At 43.8% G+C, this 23,311-nt stretch overlaps 1 protein-coding gene across 4 annotated transcripts in view; it reads left to right on the top strand.

Moving 5' to 3' along the window:
- MON1A (MON1 homolog A, secretory trafficking associated) overlaps positions 1-23,311 on the top strand; it is a 129,252-nt gene that overhangs the window by 65,870 nt on the left and 40,071 nt on the right. For all 4 annotated transcript variants that reach the window (XM_069206832.1, XM_069206835.1, XM_069206833.1 and 1 more), the window contains one exon: positions 17,954-18,424. In XM_069206832.1, coding sequence (XP_069062933.1) covers positions 17,954-18,424 — 471 coding nt within the window. The remainder of the gene's footprint in view (positions 1-17,953; positions 18,425-23,311) is intronic.

The following is a 23,311-nucleotide window of genomic DNA, read 5'->3' as shown; positions in this document are numbered from 1 at the left end:
ACCCCTGCAGCTTCTAAGAGAGCAGACATGTACAAGTTGATAAACTGACACCCATTGTCAGTACAAATAATGCAGGAACCTTTCCCTTGCAAACACATCTTTCAAAAACTGCACTGCTTTTTGAGATGTGGGATCACCCAAAAACCTAACTTCTGGCCACTTACTAGAATACCACATTAAGCCCAAAGCAAATTGACAAGGAGATAATAATGAGTTAAATGGACCACTCAAGTCAATTGTAATGTTCTTCTTTGGACCAGTTGGTAATTCAGTTGGTTGTAATGACGGAGGATTGACTTTAAGACTCTTATCGCTATATGACCAATACATACACACGCCTTGATACACTGTCCACCTCTCTGTCCATGCCCAACCACCAACATATTGATTGTGCATGGCTTGTAGGCATGTATACCCAAGATGCCCTTCACAAGCTAACTTGATAATCTTAAGTCTGAAATCCTCTGGAGGATCAAGGCTTGTTTTCCCGCATTAGAATACGATTTTCAATAGAGAGTTCATCAGCTATTTTCCCATGAGACTGCAGGCTCACATGAAGACTCCTCTCTTTTGACAGAAACAGCCGCTTGTTTCATGCCATCATCTTGTTTTGCCACATCTCTTCACTCCCACTTGGTGATTGTGTTGACACTTTCAGGGTCCACAGCAGCCACTAGACAGTCTTCCAGCTCATCACTTCTAACCCAATCACATTTAGTAGGAAATATAGACAAGTAATGAATGGACTGCCATTCTTCCCACTGATTATGAGAACAACCACAGATTGATATTGCAGGAGCATGAAAGCTAGTCTAGTAATTCTTTGTGTAGAACCTCTGTGTGTAACTTTGCCACCACTCATTAAATACATAGATGGCTGATGGTCAGACCTCATTATGAAATTTCTAGCCTACACATAACAATTGAGCTTTTTCGCAGCCCAGCAGCATGCCACAAGTTCCTTTTCAGTTGAGGAATAACATAACTCTGCATCTCCTAGTTTACACAAAACTAAACTCATTGTCACTTCATGCTTACCAGTCCCTTGAGTAAGCACACCTCCCAGAATGGAGTTGCTGGTGTCACCCGTGATAAAACATGATTGAGAGATCATATGGCAACAGTGCTATTGTGTTAGCCATCTGCTCTTTAACCCATTCAAAACAGTCTGACGTTTTGAGTCATGTGCAAATGCACACTTTTTTAAGCATGTTTTTCAGATACTTCATGTGAGTGGCATCGTTTTTATAAACCTTTATTCTTGCATTTATTATATACAAAGAAACACAACACACAGTGAATGTTACCAAGTGCAAGTGCCATACTACGCATCAGATTTTTTTGGCAGTGAGAACCATCAGAAAGTAAATAATATCACATACAATATGTCAATGAGTGAACATAAACGTGCATTTTCCAGAGCCTCACTTGGTAACCACATTTATCCAATGCGATGATGCTGTGCATACTCTCGCGTCTCCAGGTCTCCGTGGTCTGATTCAGTGTCTGAATCTGTATTCATTGAAATTGTCCAACATTAACCTCCAGACTGCCAAGTCCTCAGCAGCTCACTCGTCCTCGTCAGTGCGAGATAGATTCCGGTGATGTTTCTTTGTGACTCCGCATTCAGGGACATCCCTGATCCACAGGACCTCACTCAGGACCCAGCCCACCCAATGGCCTCTCTGCGCTTAGCTAGAATAGAAACAGCACAGTATGAAATCTTGTGTCGGTTGGGCTTCACCCGTGGCCTCCTCAACTGAGGCACCACCTTCAGCCAGAAACTGTATACCCCAGTGCACTGCCATGCCAGATGCAGAAATGTGGCACTCTCTTCCCCACAACAGCCACACTTTGCTGTCCTAATTTGCGCTGTACCATTTTGCCGGGTTGGTGTAAACAATAAGTGCGGTGTAAATAATCAAAGTGCAATAGTTTAAGCCTGCTATTGCAGGAAACTGTTCTCACCAAGCTGCATCCGAGTCCTCATTGGATCCACCCAAGTCCACCTATTGTGCCGCCTTCACTTAATACCAGCCCTTTGCCATGTCTGCTTAGAGAGCTTTTTAGAATTACTGTGAGAAATGGGGTCTCTAGTTGGCAGTTGGTTTGCATCCTGCCCAAGTAGGGACCCTCACTCCAGTCAGGATGAGGGAGATACCCGCTCAGATAACTCCTGCTCACCCCCTTGGTAGCTTTGCACGAGCAGTCAGGCTTATCTCAGAAGCAATGTGTAAAGCATTTGCACATAACAAAGTAACACAGTGTAAACACTACAAAAGGACACCACACCAGTTTTAGAAAAATAGCCAATATTTATCTATATAAAACAAGACCAAAATGAGAAAAATCCAACATACAGTAATAAAGATATGATTTTTTTCAAGAATTAACTCAAAAATACAGTTCCTTGAAGTCAGTAGGGCCACCTGGGGCTATCACGGCATCGTGATCAACAAAACCATCAGTTCAGGCCGGCCACAGCAGTGCGGGCCAGATACAGTGTCGAGAAGACCCGCAAACAGTACCTTGGAATTGCAGGGTGTTGTGATCCTCGCAATGAGATCTTGAGAGCAGTGTCGCTGGAGTCGCAGTGTCGGTTCCGGAGTCGGTACGGGGGTCGTCCGGCCCTTGAAGTCACACGTGTTGCAGATCGAACTCCGGGCTGATGAAGTCAGGAGCACTGGCGTGGATGGTGTCGGGGCTGCAGTGCGAAGCAGGACGATGCGACTTTTGTGCCCACAGGTCACGATGCCAGTAGCGACTTGGCGTCCAGCGGGTCCAATACTTATACCCCTTTCTTCCTTTGAAGTTAAGTCTCTCTTGCTTGCAAGATCCTGCCCTGCTCAGGCCAGGCCCCAGACACACACCAGGGGTCGGAGACTGCATTGTGTGAGGGCAGGCACAGTCCTCTCTACACTCCAGCTCAGATGGCTTATCAGGATATGCAGGCTAAACCCCAGCTCCCTTTGTGTCACTGTCTAGAGAAAAGAGCTGCAAACAGCCCAACTGTCAAACTGACCCAGACAGGGAATCCATAAACAAGCAAAGTCACAGAATGGTTTAAGCAAGAGACCCCAAACTCCCTATTTCTATCTGCTCTCAAAGGAAAACTGCACTTTAAGGATAATTACAGGCAGCCCCCATGTTAGCCTATGAGAGAGATAGGCCTTGCAATAGTGAAAACTTAATTTGGCAGCATTTCACTGTTAGGACATGTAAAACACATTAGTACATGTCCCACCTTTAACCTACACTGCACCCTGCCCTTGGGACTACCCAGGGCCTACCTTAGGGTTGCCTTCCAAGTAGTAAAAGGGAAGGTTTGGGTCTGGCAAGTGGGTACACTTGCCAGGTCGAATTGGCAGTGCAAGACTATACACACAGACACTGCAGTGGCAGGTCTGAGACATGTTTGAAGGGCTACTTAGGTGGGTGGTACAATCAGTGCTGCAGGCCCACTAGTAGCATTTGATCTACAGGCCCTGGGCACCCCTAGTGCACTTTACACAGTAAATCAAATATGCCAGTCATGGATAAACCAATCAACCGTGCAATTTATGTAGGGGGCACTTGCACTTTAGCACTGATCAGCAGTAGTAAAGTGTGCAGAGACAATAAACCAGCAAAAACAGATCTGAAAAAATTGGAGGAAGAAGGCAAAAGGTTTAGTGATACCCCTGCAAAAAGGCCCATTCCACCAATTATGTAATGGCGTGTCTTTCCTCGCCCCATGAGATCAACCCGCCCAGTGTCTGAGATGGGGATGGTGCTGCCGGATGGGAACACCATATCTCCTTTGCAGTGTTTTCTAATTTGGCATACTGCATGAACTGGCGTGCTCTACATTAAATATGTCCTGTGCTTCGTGGAAAGTGGGAAAAACCTCTCCCGGGTACATATTGCCCACTAAGAGGCACCCACCCTCCCTCCATCTTTCCATGGACATGTCAAGATCAGTAAAACGGAATGGTTCAAGGCCCTGGGGGTGTAACTCCGTAACAAAGGGGGCCCTACGCAGTACCTTCTTCACCAATGTCTCCCATGTCTGTCCAGTGTGCCTCACCAGATCGGGAACTGGAACATCCGATCAACTTCCTCTCATTAGCAAGTGTGTTAGCGTGTCGTCTCCAGTAGTGCTCAGTAGGAGACTTTTTTTCCCATTGTCGGTCTCTGTCAGTCACCAAGCCACGTGTTGAAAGTGTGCTGCAAAACAATAAAGTTATATGTCTGGGAGGGTTAAGCCTCTTTCCTCCATGTCCCTCTTCAAGACCGACAGGGCTACCCTACTATGCTTTCCCACCCACAATAGTGAGATTAATAAGTGCTGGACATGTTCCTTTTTGCAGAGTTCCCCTAAACCTTTTGCCTTATTTCTCCTCTTTTTCTGACCTTCCTTTTGTTGGCTTTTAGGACTCTGAGCACTTTACCACTGCTAACCAGTGCTCAAGTGCATGTTCTCCCGTCTCTAAACAAGTAATGTTGGTTTACACCTGTTTGGAATACTTAATTTACTTGTAGGTCCCTTTTAAAGTAGTATACCATATACCCCTGGCCTTTAAATTAAATGCTACTAGTGGGTCTGCTGCACTGATTGTGCCACCCACTCAAGTAACCCTATAAACATGTCTAAGGCCTGCCACTGCAGAGCCTGTGTGTGCATTTTCACTGCCACTTCAAGTTTGCATTTAAAACCTCTTGCCAAGCCTTAAGCTAACCTTGTCTTACATATAAGTCACCTCTAAAGTAGGCCCTAAGTAGCCCATAGGGCAGGGTCCCATATAAGTAAAAGGCACGACGTGTACTTTTAAGTTTTACATGTCCTGGTAATGAAAAACTCCCAAAGTCATTTTTCATTATTGTGAGGCTTGCTCCTTTCATAGGCCAGCACTGGGAGTGCCGTAATACACTTTTAAGGTGTAATTCCTGATCAGAAAGGGGTAGCTGCATCATGTTTCATTTAATTGGAATGGTAATGATAAATTTGACTTTAACAGTAAAGAGGATTTATTATTACTATTTTAGAAATGCCACTTTTAGAAAGTGGCAATTTCTCTGCTCTGTTTGCCTGATAGCCTGTCTCCAAAACACATCTGGTCTGGGTGACAGCTACATTTGTGCATTACCTCCAGACACCCACAACACAGTCACTGACCTGCATCTGCATTCATCTGCATACTGATGGGTCTTCATAGGCAGTGAAGATGAGAAGCGCTTACACTTACACTTCAAAGGGTAGTGACCTGAGCCACACACAAAGGGCTGATTACCCCCAAGTGATAGTCTGGAGTCAGGGCTGCAATGAAAGGGGGACCTGTGCACTTCAGAGAGATCCTTTGAAGTCATCCCCCACATCAAATAAACTTTGGGGTATAAGTAATGGGGCTCTGACCCACTGAAATCAGTACACTGCTGGACATGGAAGAAATCCTGCCTGAGTAAAGACTGCTCTTCTGAAGGATTGCCACTCTGCTCTGCCTGACTATTCTAAATAACTACATCCTTGCTTTGTTGAGCTACCTTGCTGTCCGCTGAACTCTGCATGCTAAGAGGACCAAGGACTAAGACCCAGAGTGACTCCAAGGGCTTGCTGGTTTGCCCCCTGTTCTCCCCAAGGTCTCAGGGACATCAAAGACCTAACAACCCCCAAATCTGCATTTTCTGAAACTGCAGCGCTGCCCAATTGCCATGGGCCCAGCATCATGTGGTTTTCCCAGCCAGACCTTGTGGTTTATTTGTGCAGTTGAGGCCATTTTTTTGCTCTGTGCTGACTGGTGCCAAAAAAGCAGTACTTTACATTCTTGTGGCAGCAGAGTGTTGACGGAAAAGTCATTTCCAGCACCCGAGCACAGAAAACCCCCTCTCTACTGGTTGCCGGGGCAACAAAATCACTGAAGACCTCAACAACATCATCGCTGTCCCAGCCGCACCCAGCCGAGCTGAGCATGTCACCCGGCTTCATCTCCACAGCGGAAGCTCCACACCGGAGGGCAGGGCGGATAGTGACTTCTCATGCTCCCTCATTGCAGTTAATTGTTGTGTGTGGCCGGGCCTGGGTGGTCCCTGGGTTACAGAGTGGCGCTCCTCACAGCAGAGGGCCAACACACTTTCTTCCCTTCCTCTAATTGGACCTGGGAGGTCCCTGAGTCGGAGCTGCGTTCCTTGCACCTGAGGGCACCTATTTCCCAATACCTAAGTAACTGGACCTGAGCGGTCCCCTCATGCTGTACAGTGCTTCTCGCAGCCACTTTTGGGATTCTATAAACTCCTTACCAGTCACTTGCGCTGTGGGGTTCAGCGCAGATAAACACCCAGTAATACAGCAACTATTCTAAAAGAAGCGTGCTGGTTCACCAAGGACCACAGTACAACTTGTGCGCTTAAAGTACTGCTTGTGCTCTGATTTTTAACTTTGTAAAAGTCAAATATCAGAATCTACTGATTGGATGTTTTGTTATTTTGGTCACATTTTTTTATATATATATAAACACTTTTCATTTTTTCACACCTATGTGGAATATTTTTGTGATGTTTTTCTGGTGTTACTGTGTGTGTGGGTTGCACAAATACTTTACACTTTGCCTCTTATGATCAGCCTGTCTGATCTGTGCCAAGCTACAAGAGGGTAAGCGCACATTAACCTAAGTGTGTATCTAGCTTACCCTGACTAGAGTGATTGGTTCTGCATGGCTTAGGTGCATACCTGAGACAACAAAAAGCCCCATTTCTAACAATAAGCTATTCAGCTTCCCCCCAAAAAAATATTGGCCAAGGGGGAACAGTGTGTTTTGATCCAGATACAATCATCGTGGAAGGAAGACCATTTTCGCGATAGCCGCCTTCCCCATGACTGACAGGGAATTCCAGAATTCAATCGACCTAGCCAGACCTGTCTACATTTAGACACTGATGTTCGCCAATCATACCCGTGTTCATAATTCCAGGGTATCGGAAGCTCTCCCTTTCCTTCCTGAGTCTAAAGTCCGACAATCTTTCCAGAGGTGACAAGGCCAGTCGCCCCACTGGGAACAGCAGAGTTTTCCTGACATTAATTTGCAGTGCAGACACTCAGCTAAATTTCTCTAGATGTCTGATCAGCAAAGGTACCGCCTCTGCAGTTGAGTGGACATATACCAGTGCATCATCCGCATATAATGAGATAATGAGGGTTGACTATCTCACCCGCATACTCCAGGGCTTTAACTCCTTGTGCAGTAAAATCGCCATCGGTTTGAGCGCCAAGGCAAATAGGAGTGGCGAGAGGAGACATCCCTGGCAGGTGCCCCTCTCAACAGTCCAAGCCTCCGATACTCCTCTCCCACTGTGACACGGGCGGCAGGGTTTGCATAAAGCAGTTGTACCCATTCCCTAAAGACTGGGCCGAAGCCCATCCCATGCAGTACTGTCTGGGGATAGCTGACCGTGTTGAATGCCCTTTCTAGGTCAATCGACACAAGCGCCGTGTCCTGATCTACTCCCGTAGTCTCATGTAGCTTGTGGGTTAGCCGCCGAAGACTGAGAGCTGTGCTGCACAGGGCATAAATCCGCAGTTATCCTCGTGGACCATGTCATAGACCACTCTCTGCACAATTTTGCCAGCAATTTACAAAGGACCTTAACATTGGAGTTGATCATTGTGAATTGTCTGTACAAGGAGGAGTCCTCAGGCCCCCCCACTCCCCTTCTCCCCCAGCTTCAACATGAGGCATATGATGCCCTCACGCATGGTGGCCATCAGGGTTCTGACTTTCCACGCCTCGGAAAAGACCTCCAGGAATTTCTATGCAAATGTCCCAGAGGGGGTCTGGTAGAATTCCACAGAAAAGCCATCTCCCCCAGAGTCGTTGGTCCTGTTCAACTTCCAAAGGACATATCTGACCTTCTCCAGTTTGAGGGTCTTGTCTAGGTCACGTACGCCAACATGTGAGAGGCAAGGCTATCCCTGCGAGAAACGCCTCCTCTGTTTCCAGTCAATTCTCATCACCAGATTGGTAAACATCCTGAAAATGCGGCACTAGGGCCACCAGGTCATCATGCCAGTGCATTACCATTTGGCCATCCGGGGCCCATATCCTTAGATCTATGCAGATCCCCATATGACTGCCTTAAGGTCCTCCTGCTCAATAGCTCTGGATGTAGTAGAGGCCCATTTTGTTTCCGGGTAGTCCTGGAGCTTGGTTCCCAGCGTCTCCCGGCAGGCCACGACTGTCAGATGGTCAGGAGGTATTCGTCAACGCCGAGTGGCACGGGCATCCCGACTCACCAACCAAGAATATTAGCAATTTAGGCAGGGTACAAAAGCATGTATCTGAGACCGATTGCTTTCAGTTTCCTCTTTGCTTTGATTTGTGATGACTTTGAACCTTCTGCATCTAATCTGGAAAAATTGAAATGTTATGATTTACATAATGGCGTTATCTGTTTAACGGGATGCACAAAGTGTACAGTCTCAATTCTTGTTATTGAGAATTTTTGCTATAATGGCATGTGGCAGGCCCCTTGGTGGCAGGGGGCCACCAATGCCCAATGTGCCCTTTCAACCGGAAAGAAAGGTGATAGACCCGTGGGTTGCAAAACGTCACAAATCCAGGTCTCCACAAACATTTCTGCTGCACCTCCCTCTGCCCGCTCAGGGAACCCCAGTTATTAATGTGCAATCTTCACTCTGCGCCTTTGGCTCAAGCCTCCAGGGTCCCCCTCTTTGAGATAAGGGTAGCCACATGCTTTTTTAGCGCAGGCACTTCCGACTGGAGATCGAAGATGGACCCCCTCGGTGGCATGGACTTTGTCCGACACCTTCCGCAGATCCGTATGAAGGAGATTTACCTCAATGGAAAAGCCTCAATATTCCCCTCCAATGCCACGTGGAAGCCCTGGATGACCGCTAGGATTTCTGCTCGGGTTGGTCTCACCTGGAAAGATGCCAGCATTGTGTCACCTCAAGTGCCTCCCGTCGCGTTTGTCTTTAATTGGCAGGCGTTAGCGTGGCATATTGCTCAATGGCGTTTCCCTGTGCGGGGCCATGAGGCTTCCCCTTCCCTAATGAGCAACTCCCTATACCACAGTAGAGTGTGCATTTATTTCACCAGGTGTCATCACACCGCCCGGGCCAAGCTCCTCTGATCCAGAGTACCACTTTTTTGCTGTTCGATGTATGCCAATGTCCAGGTCCCTTCTCAGTAGGTCACCCCCACCAGAGGGCCAGGTCCCCGGTCATGAGGGGCTCAAGGGCTTGAAGATCTGTGTGAAGGGGATAATGTGGGGGAGATCGTACCACACAGAGTCAAGGGGCTGGGACACTCTTCAAGTCCTGGTTGTAGGGCTATGTCTCATCCAAGTGGTCAATCTTGAATTCTGTTCAGGGTCCGCTAGCGCACTACATGGGCAGCGTCACCATCAGAGCCCCATTGAGTCCTCCAGGGCCTGCTCTCTCTGCCAGGGGGCCCCCAGATATCCAGCACCCCTACACCAGGGCCCCTTACAGTTTCCAGCGATCGGTTGTGAGGAAGGGATAGGAGGTGGGGGAAAGCCCTGGGATGCTCACCACCCCAGAGGCCGGCCGGGAGCAATCTACCCAATCATTCAATTCACAGTCTTTGAGTGTCAGTTGCAATAGCACCATCTGGATGGGAATCTAGGGAAGGGACATCCCAGGACATGAGGCGCACCTCAGCACAGAGATTGTCCCCAAGCACCGGAGCACTCACTTCGCTGGCCTCCCCACTTCCTCCGGCGGCAGCCCAGATAGTTGATCTGCAGTGAAAGATCTTCGAGGCGAAGGAGGTTTGGGATGTGGCTGCACCTGACTGGCTGCAGCAATCAGGTGCACGTACCCTCGACCTCTCGTCTCCAGACGAGAGCTAAATTCAAGCCCAACACCAGGCCTCACAGCTAAGCCTGACACTTCGCAGGCACTTTTTCTCTGCGGGAGCCTCACAGAGCAGATGAAACTCGGGCTCTTGGGCAGCCATTGGATCTTTACATGGTGGAAGGACAAATCTTGTGCAGCCAGGTCGTCATGGAAGGCAGGATAATGTAGGATCAGATGGGGCCTGCAGGGAGCCGCTCAAGGATGCATCCTGTCAGCCATTTTGCGTGGACACGCATGTATGTATCATAGTTAGGAATACATTAATAGAATTCCAAGAGCCTTCAGACACTGTTTGGCTTTGAGTGTGGGGCCTCCTTAACTGATTTAATAAGACAAGGCAGTGGCTTGACACCTGCTTTGGACACTGCAAGTCCCAAGTATTCAAATTGTGTAAGAAATTCATATTTTTCTTTCTTATTTACTTTGCCATATTTTAGACAATATCAAGAACTTTGCACAATTTACAGTCATGCGCCACACGGTTTGAAGTATAGATCAGCACACCATCCTAAAATATAGTTTCACATCCTTGAGTAATTGGTGGCATAAACCACTGAAAAATAGGCTGCCAATTCTTGGTCAAATGCACTTGGCAGTACTGAAAAGAACCAATTGGAGAAATGAATGCTGTGAAATGTCTTGATTCTAGGTCCAGTGCCATTTGGTGGTATGCTGCAGCCAGATCTATCTTGGTAAGCCATTCTGCATCACCTTTCACACTCAGCAGCTTACCGTTTGTTAGGCAGACAATATGCACCTACACAAATCTCTTTATTCACGATAACCAGGTCAGCCCACACCCGTAGCTCACCACTGTATGAGAGCTACAACTATAGGAGAGCGGCAAAAGGAGATCTCAGTTCAATAATATTGCTTTTTCAAAGACTATTCCACTTTTTTCCAAAATCTCCGTTGATACTAAAAGGTCCAAAATAAATCTGATGTTTGATTGGAAATGCCCCAGATTTAACCCTAATCTGTCTCTAAATCCTTTGATTTTATCCAGTTCACCTGAAAAGACGGTGATCTTCCCAACAGTTCCTTCCAAAAAGTGCCACGTCTTATGACAGACACCGTTGCTTTGGCTCCAAGCCTCAGTACCATATCAAAAAGACCCTGGTGGAACCAACCCAAAATGTTTAATTCTTTAAAGCTACATATACTTTCCTTTGTATTTTCCTGCCTTTTATTCGTAGAAAATCCTTAAACTATCCCACAAGCTCATTTTTTTTACCCTGATATGACATGATTGCTCTGTTGGAGGCATAATTCTCTATTAATCATGTACCTTCAAATAGCTCCTTGGTAGTCATAATAATTGTCGCTCCAGAATCTATGGTCCGGTGAAGAATCTTCTCCCCCACCTGAGCATCTACATAAGGATCAACCCAGTCTACAGGATCACCTCAACACATTTCCATTTGAGATAACCAGTACCAATTGTGTACTGTTTCCTGTAAACATACCACATAGTCAGGGCTTTAAGTGGGATGAAAACCTGCTGAAGGGGTGTGGCCAACCCAATTAGTGGTGTGGCCTAAATCATGAGAACCTGCATTGTGTGCTTAAGAAATTCATTAAGTCTCACTCAGCAAAGTAGAAATGTGTGGCCTGACCTGTCTTTCCTATTAGTGAATGCCTTTGGGCCAAGTCTGCACTACATAACCGCAAAAAATGAAATGAATAAAGTGCATAAAGTAAACAATTCTTTAGACCCCTGTATGCTTTGCTTTTCTTACTGCTGCCTTCAAGACCCCAGAGTAGTATTAGGGTAGCTGCTATCCCTGTGTTGGATAAAACTCACGTAGAGAGTTGTTTAATCTTCTTTATTAAGTTTTCATCCAGTAAGGCCAAAACAACTCCTTTCTAGCGGGCAACCAATTTATTTTTCAAGTGATAACATTCCAACAGCCAGCAGCCTTCCCTCTTACCTCATCACATTCTATATGACATAATAACCTTCTAATTACAGTTAAGCATTTTAATTATAGACGTATCACACTGCCAACCCTCACTGATTTCCGTGCGGCAGGTGCTGCAACACCGCATCCTTGCTTCCTCATATCCTGCCTCCGGAAGATGATGAAACAGGCCATGCTGGGCAGCCAGAGCTCAGCTTTTCTTTTGCAGTTTTATGAGGCAAACTCGATCAACAAGTATTGGAGCGCTTTACATGAGCATCAGTTACAATACACAAGCACACTTTCTTCTTGTTTTGAATGCAGTCGCAGGAGAGCAGGGTCAAGCAGAAGGCAGGTTTTCGCTGTAAGAAGTAATGAGAAAGACATCTAATCAGTGGCTAAATTATAAAATGTAATTACTTCTGGTGGCGTTGGTGGTAGTTGTGTTGCACTGGAGTTATCAAGAAGAAAACAAATATCCCTACAGGTCACCCATCTTCGGTAAACAGCATCCAAGTCCTTGCTCGAGTGGATTTCAGAGGCTCGTCAGAGTTCATACTTGCTGATGCTGTTGGGACTGGGGCAGGATCACACAGGCTGGTTCCTCAGCAATCCCCTTTGAAAAGGGAGGGAGGAACGCTTACCTTGCGGCCGGATTCCCCTGCAGTCTGCATGCTCGACGCAGGCTGTGAATGGGCAGAGCAGGATCGCACTAGTGTCTGCCTGCCACTGGTACCCTGTGAGCTCTGACTTCAGGAGCATGGCTTGTGCTGGCTGGGCCGGACGGTGATGGTTCCTAGAATCTGTCCCAAATGGGTGAGGACAGATAAAATTGACATAATAGAAGGCGTTGTGGTTCCGGCGTTGCAGAAAGAGAAGGGAAACCCAGAGAGAAAATGTCTCTTTTTAAAGGATTTCCCTTCCTGCGACAAGGCGCACCTGGTGTGACGCCATGCTGCAACTTCTCCAGGAGTGAGAAGAGAGCGAGAAGTGAGCATGCGCACATCTTTTTTCATACTCGTGCTCATTCTCACTCCAGTTGTACTTCGAGCAAAAACTGGACCACTGAGCCACTGACATGAAAACAGCCGATAGGGGCTGGTTTCGAAGTCCCCTTTTAAAAACTGCCGATGCTGCGCCGGCAGGACCCCCGGTTCACTTAAAGCCCTGCATATCGTCCTCGTCCTCGTTCTCTTGTTCCTGTGCTACAATAGCCTCTTTGTTGCTGGTGTGCTTTGCACTCTGAGGTAGTCTAGCAAAGTGATCCATCTTATTACATAGTTTGCATGTCACATTTACAGCCGGGCATTACTTTCTTCCTTTCAGGTTACTTTGAAAACCACATCTAAACCATATATTTTTTATTTGAAGAATTTCCCACTATCTCAGACATGTAATTACTCTGCTCTCTGACTGACACGGCAGAAGTTTCATTTAGCCATGTTTGTTGTTCCTTCCGAGGAGGGATTTCCCATTAATAGAAGCCTTTGTTAAATACGAATGTCCAAACAGTGACTGTTCTCAGATTCTCAGATTCACATTGCTACACGTCGGTGTGTGATGCAGTGACATAAGAATCAATGTCTTCACCTTGATTCTGAACACATTTCATATACTTGTGCCTCAGCACCACCAGACTGGTTTCAATAGCAAAACGTCTTTCCACGAGTACCTCTGAGTATTCATCTTGAACCTCGCCATCACCTAAAGCAATAGCTGGTAGATGTTTAACAATAGCTCTTCCTTCAAACCCCAAGGAATGTAACCACTGAAACCTCTTCGTTTCAGGTCTGAATCTGGATGCACCTTTTGCTCCCAAACAGGTCTCACAGGTTAATTGGTGTGACTTGCCAATGGTGGTGAGTGTCACCACCTAGCTGCTGGACCTTTACCGAGACTGTAAGCTCGAGAAAAGAAATTGGTGAATAAATGTCAAGTAATGTGTATGTCAAACCCAAGTTGAGCCAACTGTGCAGAGGAGTGTGTGTCACAGTTGAACTGTATATTTAATTCTCTTTCCAGGGCCCTATGGTGTGGAGATGGGCGTCTAGGCTTGCGTTGGAAAAAACGAGGTACACTGCTGGATTGCTAAGTGTGCTGAAACACTAATGGATTCCACTGTGGATATTCGGATTTTTGGGTGATACACCCGCTGACACAAATGTCAGTTGTCTCTGACGCAACAAGAGTGACATTAATGTGAGGCTTAGGGTGCAGCATTCATTGTTTTCTGGCTGTGTTGTTGTAGGTGTTAAAACACGGCTGCATTTCACCATTTTGTTGCTAGCAAAAGAAGAAAACACTTCGAGAAAATTACACAAAAATGAGAAAACCATCCACTTTAAGCTGCCCACCAATAAGATAGAACCTGTCAATATATAAGGTGACTGTTCAGATACTAAAGAATATGCTCTATGGGTGGGTTTGCAAGAAAAGGGTGGCTTACTAACTTGCCGCCATCCAAACACTGTATTAGTCACAAGCAAAAAGGGAAATCGTAGCACAGAACTCCAAGTTTATTTCTAACTCCACTGTACAGAACCACCCCAGGTGAGCCAGCTCAGCCTCCCAAAAGCTCATACATAAACAATGTGATACATTCTAACACAGAATGTCCATTAAACTAATTCCAAGGTTAAGTAAGAATCCTGGCAGGTTAACATATATAACACCTAACAACAATAATCACGAACATAGCAAATACAAATTGAGAATACCACAAGTTGTCATTGGCCTGCCAAAGAATAGGAAAGTTGCATTTGTGGAATAATTAGTAAGTTTCACTTTAGGATTATAGTTTGAAAGTGGATAGAAAATGTTAATGTCACATTTTTGTTCCTTTTAACAGATGTGAAGTTTTTAAGTAAACTTCATTGCGGCACCTGTGTTGATCAAAAAACAACAAATCTAACAAATAAAAAAAATAAAAAAGAAATGCCGGACTTCCTCATTTCAAGTCAGACTTACTTTGCAGTAGTTCCTTATCAAATGCACTGAACTGGGAGCCTAGTCTTGATTTCGCATAGGGGGCCAAAGCATGGCACATTTTGCCCTACATAATATTGAGTCTGGTGTATGTTCATAGATCGAACACTTTTTCTTCTGTTCTTTTCACTCGCTGTCTCGCTCTCTTACGTTCACTATTCCTTTCTCGCTGATCCCTTTTTCTAGTCCCTTCCCTGTTCCCATCCCGCTTGCCTCTCTTATGTTTTCTTTCTTTTTTTGTCTTTCTCTGCTTCTTTCTACTTTAGGTTTTTGTCTTGTTTTTCCCCTGCTTGGTCTTCGTGTCTCTCCTCACTTTGTGTCTTTCCCTTTTCCTCACAATCTTTCATATCATTGTTATTCTCTCCCGTCTCTTTCTGCTGACTCACCTTGATTCTCACGGCCCGGGTTGCTTCCTCTGGCTCTGTTTATGGGTTCAGACACACCGAGGTGAAAGGTACTGCTCTGAGCCTTTGTGAAAATCATAGCCTCGGCCTATTTCTCTCACTCACACTCTGATAAAAAGCATTTGTTGGCAGGAGCTGGGAGAGTTTATGTACACAAATATGTAACACAAGAATAATTTATTTTTAGGAGTGTATGTACAAGGGTTCTGAATGTGTGTAAACATCAGGGTCTTGGAGTCAGTTTCTAACAGTAAATGACAGACCTTACTGCATGTGGTGGAATCAAACCTAACGAATCCCTTAGTTATTTTGCCTTAACTAATGTAGCTCTAGATTATAATTTTAACTTCTGGAAATATCCAGGTCCTTTGACAGACAGAGGTTCTAGGCTTTTGTGCCTATGATCCTGGCCATCTCTTTGAACTGTCAACCATGTTTCGCATGGCATGATTTTTTTGTCTAAATGTGTTTTGAGGATTGTGGGAAAGGTTAGATAAGTGCAATATCTCAGAGATCCATGATTGTCTTTCTGCCATCGGCGTCAAGGGCTTTTCATTGCTTATATATTCTTACTCATGCAAGAAGCACAAAAAAAAACGCTGGAGGTGTATTACATAATTCAAAGCTGCTCCAATCTCTAATCTACACCTACACCAAGCTTCACATCATATATGCAAGTTCTTTATCGCCCCTCTGAAAGCATCACTCACCAAAGTGTTTTTGGCTAACGGAGAACAAGAAGAACAGTTTCAATTTTGCATGCTCAGGCAAGGTAAGGACCACATGCGAGGACTCCTACTCCTCCGTCCACTTGCAACGCAACCTTGCTCCTTTACGATGTATTCTACCCACTTCACCATGCTGCTTCACAGCCCACACACACAATTCTACATCAGAAGTCAGAAATCCGTGTAACTTTATGTACATCCAGTTCATCACCATCCACAACAAGCACTCTGAACACTCTCAAAGACTGTTTCTCTCCAATGCATCCTGAGCTGTTTTACACGTTAATATAAGTACCAACCACACCACAAATAATCGTGACACATCATTCTTTACAGAAACCTTGTTCTCCCCGACCTTGACCAATATCCATGATCTCCTGATATTGCAAGGTTAGAGCATCTAGTACACTGGACAAATCGACATGGACAAAGGGCCACATTCATCTCTCAAACTCCGTGGCTCTGCTTACCTCAGCAGCAACTTATGCAGAACACCACCAGAATACACTCCTTTCCACCTTTCTCTGACTGGCAGAGAAACTGTCGAATTGTGTTCAATTTATCGATAACCCAGCTGAATTTCTCATGCAGCACAAAGATGACACATCTCTTACCAGTAGCTTCTAATAGTTGAGCTAACGTATTCTTCTTTGGTCATTTCACACGTCATGGTGATTTTCCCATAAAGATGTTGAAGGTGCCCTTTCTTGATGTACTGGCCACTTCTGACACCACAAAGCTGGTCACTCCACCAACCCGAGGCAAGCAGAACAGTATGGAGCTTATCAGTGAATTAGTTAAATTGGTGCCTGCCACCTGTAAGTACACCTCCACAAGATTGTCAATGCTACTACATTGATAAACGTGACCTATTCCTCTCCATCCCATTTGCACAGCAAACAATGCCAACTATGATGATCAGATTCTTTGTGAACTTTCCTCATGCCATCCTCCTTGAAGTCAGGCTTGGCAGTCTCATCTGATCACAACACTTACGTTTGGAACTGGTCTTCAGAAACCCCCACTGGCTGATGGCAGACACCGATTCCCCACTAAATGTGTGCTCCATCAAAGCCTATCCTTCTGGAACCCTGGAACAGAAGGAATCTCATTGACTGAACACATACCATCAGAGGCAAGGAAAATAACTCAAGACGTAAACCACTGCAAGAGGGCCTAACACCCTTGCCATAACTCCACCTCTTTCACGCAGTTCATCTAAGAACCTAATGATAGCTACCTCAAACGCATCATCAATGGGCATCCCAAAACACATTAAAGAACACAAAAACATCCCAATATACATAACAGGAACTCTGGTAAATATTGTGTACTAGAACAATGGACAAAAATTGATTTATTAAACAAACGCAAATGTTATGACATGCTGCATAAAAAAAAAGCACAGTTCTCAGTGAAATTTAATTTGACAGTCGTGAGTCTGAATAGTGCTCAGTGTTCAAAGTGATCACATGTTGACAAAATAGAACATACAAAATATTGTGTATAGATAAAGATGACTATGAGGCGACGCATGCAAATTGGGAGCCGATATTTTGTTTTTATAAAAACGTTTACAATGTGATCATAAAGAACCTAGTCATGTGGTCCGGGTGTGGATGACGTTTTAACCTTGCAGACCAGGGCACCATCACTTCCTGTTTTTTTCGCTTACTCTTTTTGTCTCTGCCATTGTAGTTCTGTCTCTCTCTATTTTCCCATCTATTTATTAATATTCCTTGACCTGTGTTTTCAACTTTGTTGTTTTGTTCCTTATGTTTTTTGTTGTTGCGGCAAATCTTATGACTCCTTCCTGTTTTGTCCTCTTCACCTGGCAGACTTTTTCATTTCTCTTCCTGTTCTGTTTCTTATGTCTTTAACATATTAAATCACAGGACTCCTCTAATCTCCTTGTGTTTTCTCTTTGATTATTTGTTTGTCTTTTTATTTGTTCTCTTTTTTTACTCGCCTCACAATCTAACTTGTAACTTTTTTTTTACTTTCTTTTTTTTTTGTATCCGATTAGTTAATTGAGATATTACCCATTTGCTGATTGCATTATAGGTGCTGGACAGGATGGGACCATGTTCGCTCACACAAAATCCTATGAGGACTTAACTGCAGATGATGAAGGCTCAGTAGTGGAGAACCTGTCTGAGGAAGGGGAACAGAAGAGAACAAACTTCACCAACATGCGACAGATCAGCAAGGACTTCAGTGAGCTCAGCACACAGCTGACTGGTGTACCTGTGGATATGGAGGAGGAGATGTGGGAGTGCTGTGAAAATCAGCTGGGGCTTTCTTCACAAAACTCCCGTCGACACTCTGCTCTTTCAGTGGAAAAAGAAGATGAGGACATGACCATGGAGGCCTGGCGCCTGCACCAAAAGCATGTCTTTGTGCTGAGTGAGGCAGGCAAACCGGTGTATTCTCGCTATGGCTCTGAGGAGTCGCTTTCCAGCACCATTGGTGTAATGATGGCTTTGGTGTCCTTCTTAGAAGCAGAAAAGAATGCAATTAGGTCCATCCATGCAGGTAATGTTATTATATTGGGTAGCACTTTAGCTTGTTGTATAAGAAAAAGGTAATGCAGGTAAAAGTTGATTGCCTTATTATAGAGCCACAGCTCTGTATATTAGACAGACTGTCTTAAGAAGCAAGTGGGACATGGACACAGAAACACAAATGAGATAATGGCACACCTAGCACAAGCCATTTGGACAAGGGAAAGACACACCTAACACATCTCCCTCCTTTGCATAGCAAGCTAATTCTTTACATAAACAAGGCAGGAATGTAAAAGATTAAGTTAAGACAAAGATTTGTAGCTATTTTGACAATGCAGCCACTTCTTACCTCTTTGCCCACCTTCTTTTCCACGTGATTCAGAGGTAATGCAGAGGAAGAACAACTTGATTCTCAAAAGGAACAATTAGCCCACGCATCCCAAAAAGCTTCCTCCCCATCCAAATAGTTTTCCCTGTGAGCCAAACTGTTTAATCTCCCACCATCTGACTTGGTAGAAGATTTCCACCTGTTTAACTCATCACTCAAAAACTTGGAGGAGCCCCTTCCCAATAAATATTATTATTAATGTTAATCAAAACCCTGGCTCTAATCTTAGAGTTCTTGATCCAATATTTGGTATTGTGCCAATATTTCATTTTTTCTTGCATGGACTTTCAATTTTTAGTGGTTCTCTCATACATGTTGCTCTGAACTTTACATGCATTATATTTAGATAACAACGTGGGGTTAGATAGTAACTCAAAATTTTGTCCTGCAACACATTTGTATCATCGATGCCACAGCAGACTGTACATCCTCACTAAAGATTCAGTTCACTCTATCCTTTAGACCATTTAAACGCGGTGTGTTAAGTGGCATACATTCATGCACAATAGCTTGTTTAGCAAAAAAACATTTTAATTTTGGGTGAGGTAAACTGTGCCACATTCTCGGAGAACATGAATAATGGGGTTGCTACTCTATAAAACCACTCCTTAAATGACTCCAAGACTACTTTTGCAGTGCCACTTGACGTAGTAGTCAGCAGAATATTGTGCTTCACGTCTTCTCTCGCACCATGGAAGGGTCCCAAAAAATCGAGTCCTAACAGTTTCCACGGTCTGTCGGAACATGGTACATGATTCAAAGATTTGTGTCCCAACTTCAGATACTAATCTGAGCACGAACAAAGTGCACATTCCTGTAAAGCAATGGTATCATCAATGTAAGGTTGCCAAAACAAGGACCTGACCAACTTCTTGGTAGATGTTTGTCCTAAATGTCTTTTGTGGGCCACCTTGATAGCTTTCACTCTTACCCTATCAGGAAGTACATATTTGTACACACATTGTATATTTGTGTCCTCTAACAATCGGGTCACCCTCAACTACCAGTTCATCCTCAACTTTGCCCTCCCTTTCAATAAATATCCTGGCTTGTTTTAACCACTAGTCAGCACTTGCCCCTCTTAACCAGTCCTCCTTCACTTAAGGCGCAGTATCTGAAAAAAAATGCTACTTTACAATGTTCCAGACGGGCATTTGCGTGCTAGTCCAGAACAAATGACTGGTAATCTGACAAACAATCTACTCTTGACTTGTCATTTCCTGAGGTGAGTTCTGGGTTGAAGTTGGCTTCATGCTGGCTTCATGCAGTACAGACAGACAACATTTATATGTATGGTAGTTGTCTGATATGTACCATTTCCAGAAAGCCAATAAATCAAGGGTTAATAGTAAAGTGCTCCCCCCAAAAAAACAGGTAAAGTAAATATCTTTTCTTTGTTTCAGTCCAAACTTTAGAAGCAAAGACAGCATTATTGCATTCACGACCCTGCTCATCAGATTTCTGAAATTAAATTGCCCCAAACCGACTACAAGCATGAACAGTACCAATCTGTCTTTTCATTAAATGGAGAAAGAGCTTTAACAGTCTTATCTCGCAACTTTCAAAAATCTTGCATCTTTTTCTGTGACCATTCAAATATGACATTTTTGAATGAGAACAAGCAATGACGAAGTAATTGTCTAAATACTGTAATCAAGTTGGGCATGATACTCAAATAAGTACAGAAAGTAAGATAATTGTTCCCTGCTATTGGGTATTGATTCTTCTCATATGTCTCTTAGAAGAGACTGTTAAAATATTATCCCCTTCTCAGAAGTGGTATGCCCTAGATACTTCTACTTCTTAAATGTTTCTATTTGAAGTCATGCCCCTGTCTTTACGAATTTCCAAGATATTTGCTGTTCTGGTTTTCTTAATACAATACAGAAACTAAAATGTTATCCTGGAAAGCAGCAACCCCTTCTGTTTCCTGAACAAGTTACCCATAAGACTCTGGAGCGCGGATCCCGCTGATTCCAGACCAAAGTGCATGCACAGGTAAAACTCTGCGCCATCTGATGTAAAACAAAACATAGTCAAAGGTTAAAAACTGTGAGTTAAATCAGATGACATGCTGCACAAATGTTGAGCACAGTAAAATACTTACCTTTCACATTACAGCAAATATATCTTATTTTTGGGATTATTTGGTGGCGTTCTACCAGAATTTGTTTATCTAATATTCTAAGATTGGCACACTGTCTCAAATTGTCAGATTTCTTTCTCCTAAGGGCAGTGGGGGAGACATAATGAGATGATTCCACCAGATCAGTCGAACCTTCTCCCCACGTTTATTTTAGCATGTGAGATAGATCCTTTTTAATTCTTAAGAAAATATTTCTTAACTATTGTTTTACTGAAACAGCATTATTTTTTAGCTTGATCGCTTGAGCAAAACCTTCAACTTTTGCCCCAACTGATACAGAACTTGTGATAAATCATCACTTTCCTCTTAAATACAATACACATTTTGCCTCTACATTTCTTGACTTTCAGCTGAATCTGACTAATACAAAAAACAGCACATCAATAGAATTTCCTGAATAGAATATTATTTTGACACCTGGGCATGCAGATCTTTGAATGTTCACAACTTCTTAAAAAGAGTCTGAGATTACAGTTAATGGAAGTCCTGAATCCACAAGCACTTGTGAATCTCTTCAGTGACTATGGAATATTCAGGAGTTACGTATGGTGAACAATCAGTTCTGTCGAGGTATTCACTTTTTCCTTCAACCAGTGAAATATCTGAGTACTTGTACAACACGTCATCTTCAGAGTTTGAATTGCTGGAACGAGCATCTTCGTCACTAAGTAATCAAGTTAACTCTTCAAGAGGTAATGTTGCAGACATTAGGGGAATTACCTTTTTGCATTGATTATAATATTTTCCTATAGCATGACAGTTCTTGTGATTAGCAGAATGTAAATAGGATCCCTTCCCAAAAAAGTTGTGTTGAGCGGATCTGTTGAAGCCAGCTATACTTCTGCCTTTAGGTTTGTCCTCTACCTTTTCTGTCACTTTTTGATTAGAAAAACCTCGCCCACTCTTTGCCTAATATCTGCAATTTGTTTAATTGAACATAATGAAATTTCCACAATGACAATATCAATAGTCTCTTTTAACAATGGATTTCTGTGCCTGAGAAGTTGTTCTTGTATTTGTCTTTTTATTAAAGCAGTGCAAAGCTTTTTTTAAATCTTATATATAAATTCAAAGTACCATCAAATCACACCAAGGAGATAAAATCCCCAATGCTGCCTCCTAAGCATTAATTAGCTCATTGGATAACGAATGTTATATGACATATAAAAACTGTGGTACTCCATTATAATATGAGTCTCTTATATGAAATGTGTTTTTAACGTATTGAACGCTTGAATATACTTGTTATAATCTACAGGTCTTGTACCTCTAGGTGGCAGATACAGAGGCAAATGTTACAACACATTTTGTGCTTATTTGCCCAAAACATTTATCTACATGGCTTGTTTTCTTCCATTCTCAAAATTTCTTCTGTCATTGGGCATCAGATAGGTGTTATAAGGCTTTACCAACGAAGTCAATTTCATAGAAGTCCATTTCATCCCAGGAGCTTTAAGGAACAATTGAGTGTTATTACACCATTGCATGATGGCTATATAACTAGTTGTAGATGGTAAAAAGACAGCTGAAATTGCCTAGAGAGGATTATCATTTTTGTCAGACAGAATAGATTTACTAGGAAAGTCAGTTTTCCAGAAGAAAAGTAGCTGACTAGAAGCTCGCTGCAAGCAATATTTGTCAGCATCTTGGTACTTAAACAGTTAATGGAGTATAAGGAAATCCATTAACCAGCTGTTGAAACAAGATTTGCACCAAACCTTTCAGAGACTTCTGCTGTTAGCATAGTGGGGAGATTCAGTGTGATTGTACTTACTGCCTTCTGCTCCTGGATCAGCAAGAGGGCAACAGTATTACTCAATAGCTGAAGAATATGTTACCTGCATAGACCATGGCTATGCAAAGCCAGCTGGTTACACAGCACATCACTAAGCACCTTGGATGTGGAAGTCAGCAGACAGTATTGTAATGACTAATGCTTCGTGGTCTCAGATAACATCAGTTGGACGAATGATGAGACCTTGGAATCAGCACAGTGTGCTCGGCCCCCAGCACTTGATCATCTGGGTTGTGGAGTTTGGTTTCTGAAGCAGAGGATGGTTTATGGTCAGTGCAAGCTCTGGCAAGTTCTTGTTGCCAAAATGTGGAAGAAAGAGGTCATTTTGATTAATGTTGAGTTGTTTAGTGCTCCAGAGTGCTGTAGCAGAGGTCCTCTTCCTCTAATATACAAGCAGTTTCAGAACATATGCTGGCACTGATTATAAACAGAACACAACCAATGGCAGAGGTCCCATGCCCTGGGGACACTCGACCATCAAGATGCCTACATAGAAATGCAAGGACATTTTGGGGAGGACGATGAGACATTAGGATACACAGCACAAGGCAGTTACACAAGGGAAAAGCACACACTTGTTTTATAG

The sequence above is a fragment of the Pleurodeles waltl genome, chromosome 9, assembly GCF_031143425.1.
Source record: "Pleurodeles waltl isolate 20211129_DDA chromosome 9, aPleWal1.hap1.20221129, whole genome shotgun sequence".
Classification (NCBI taxonomy): Eukaryota; Metazoa; Chordata; class Amphibia; order Caudata; family Salamandridae; genus Pleurodeles; species Pleurodeles waltl.
Note: the sequence above shows the minus strand (reverse complement) of the source record. Positions and strands in the feature narration are given on the sequence as shown.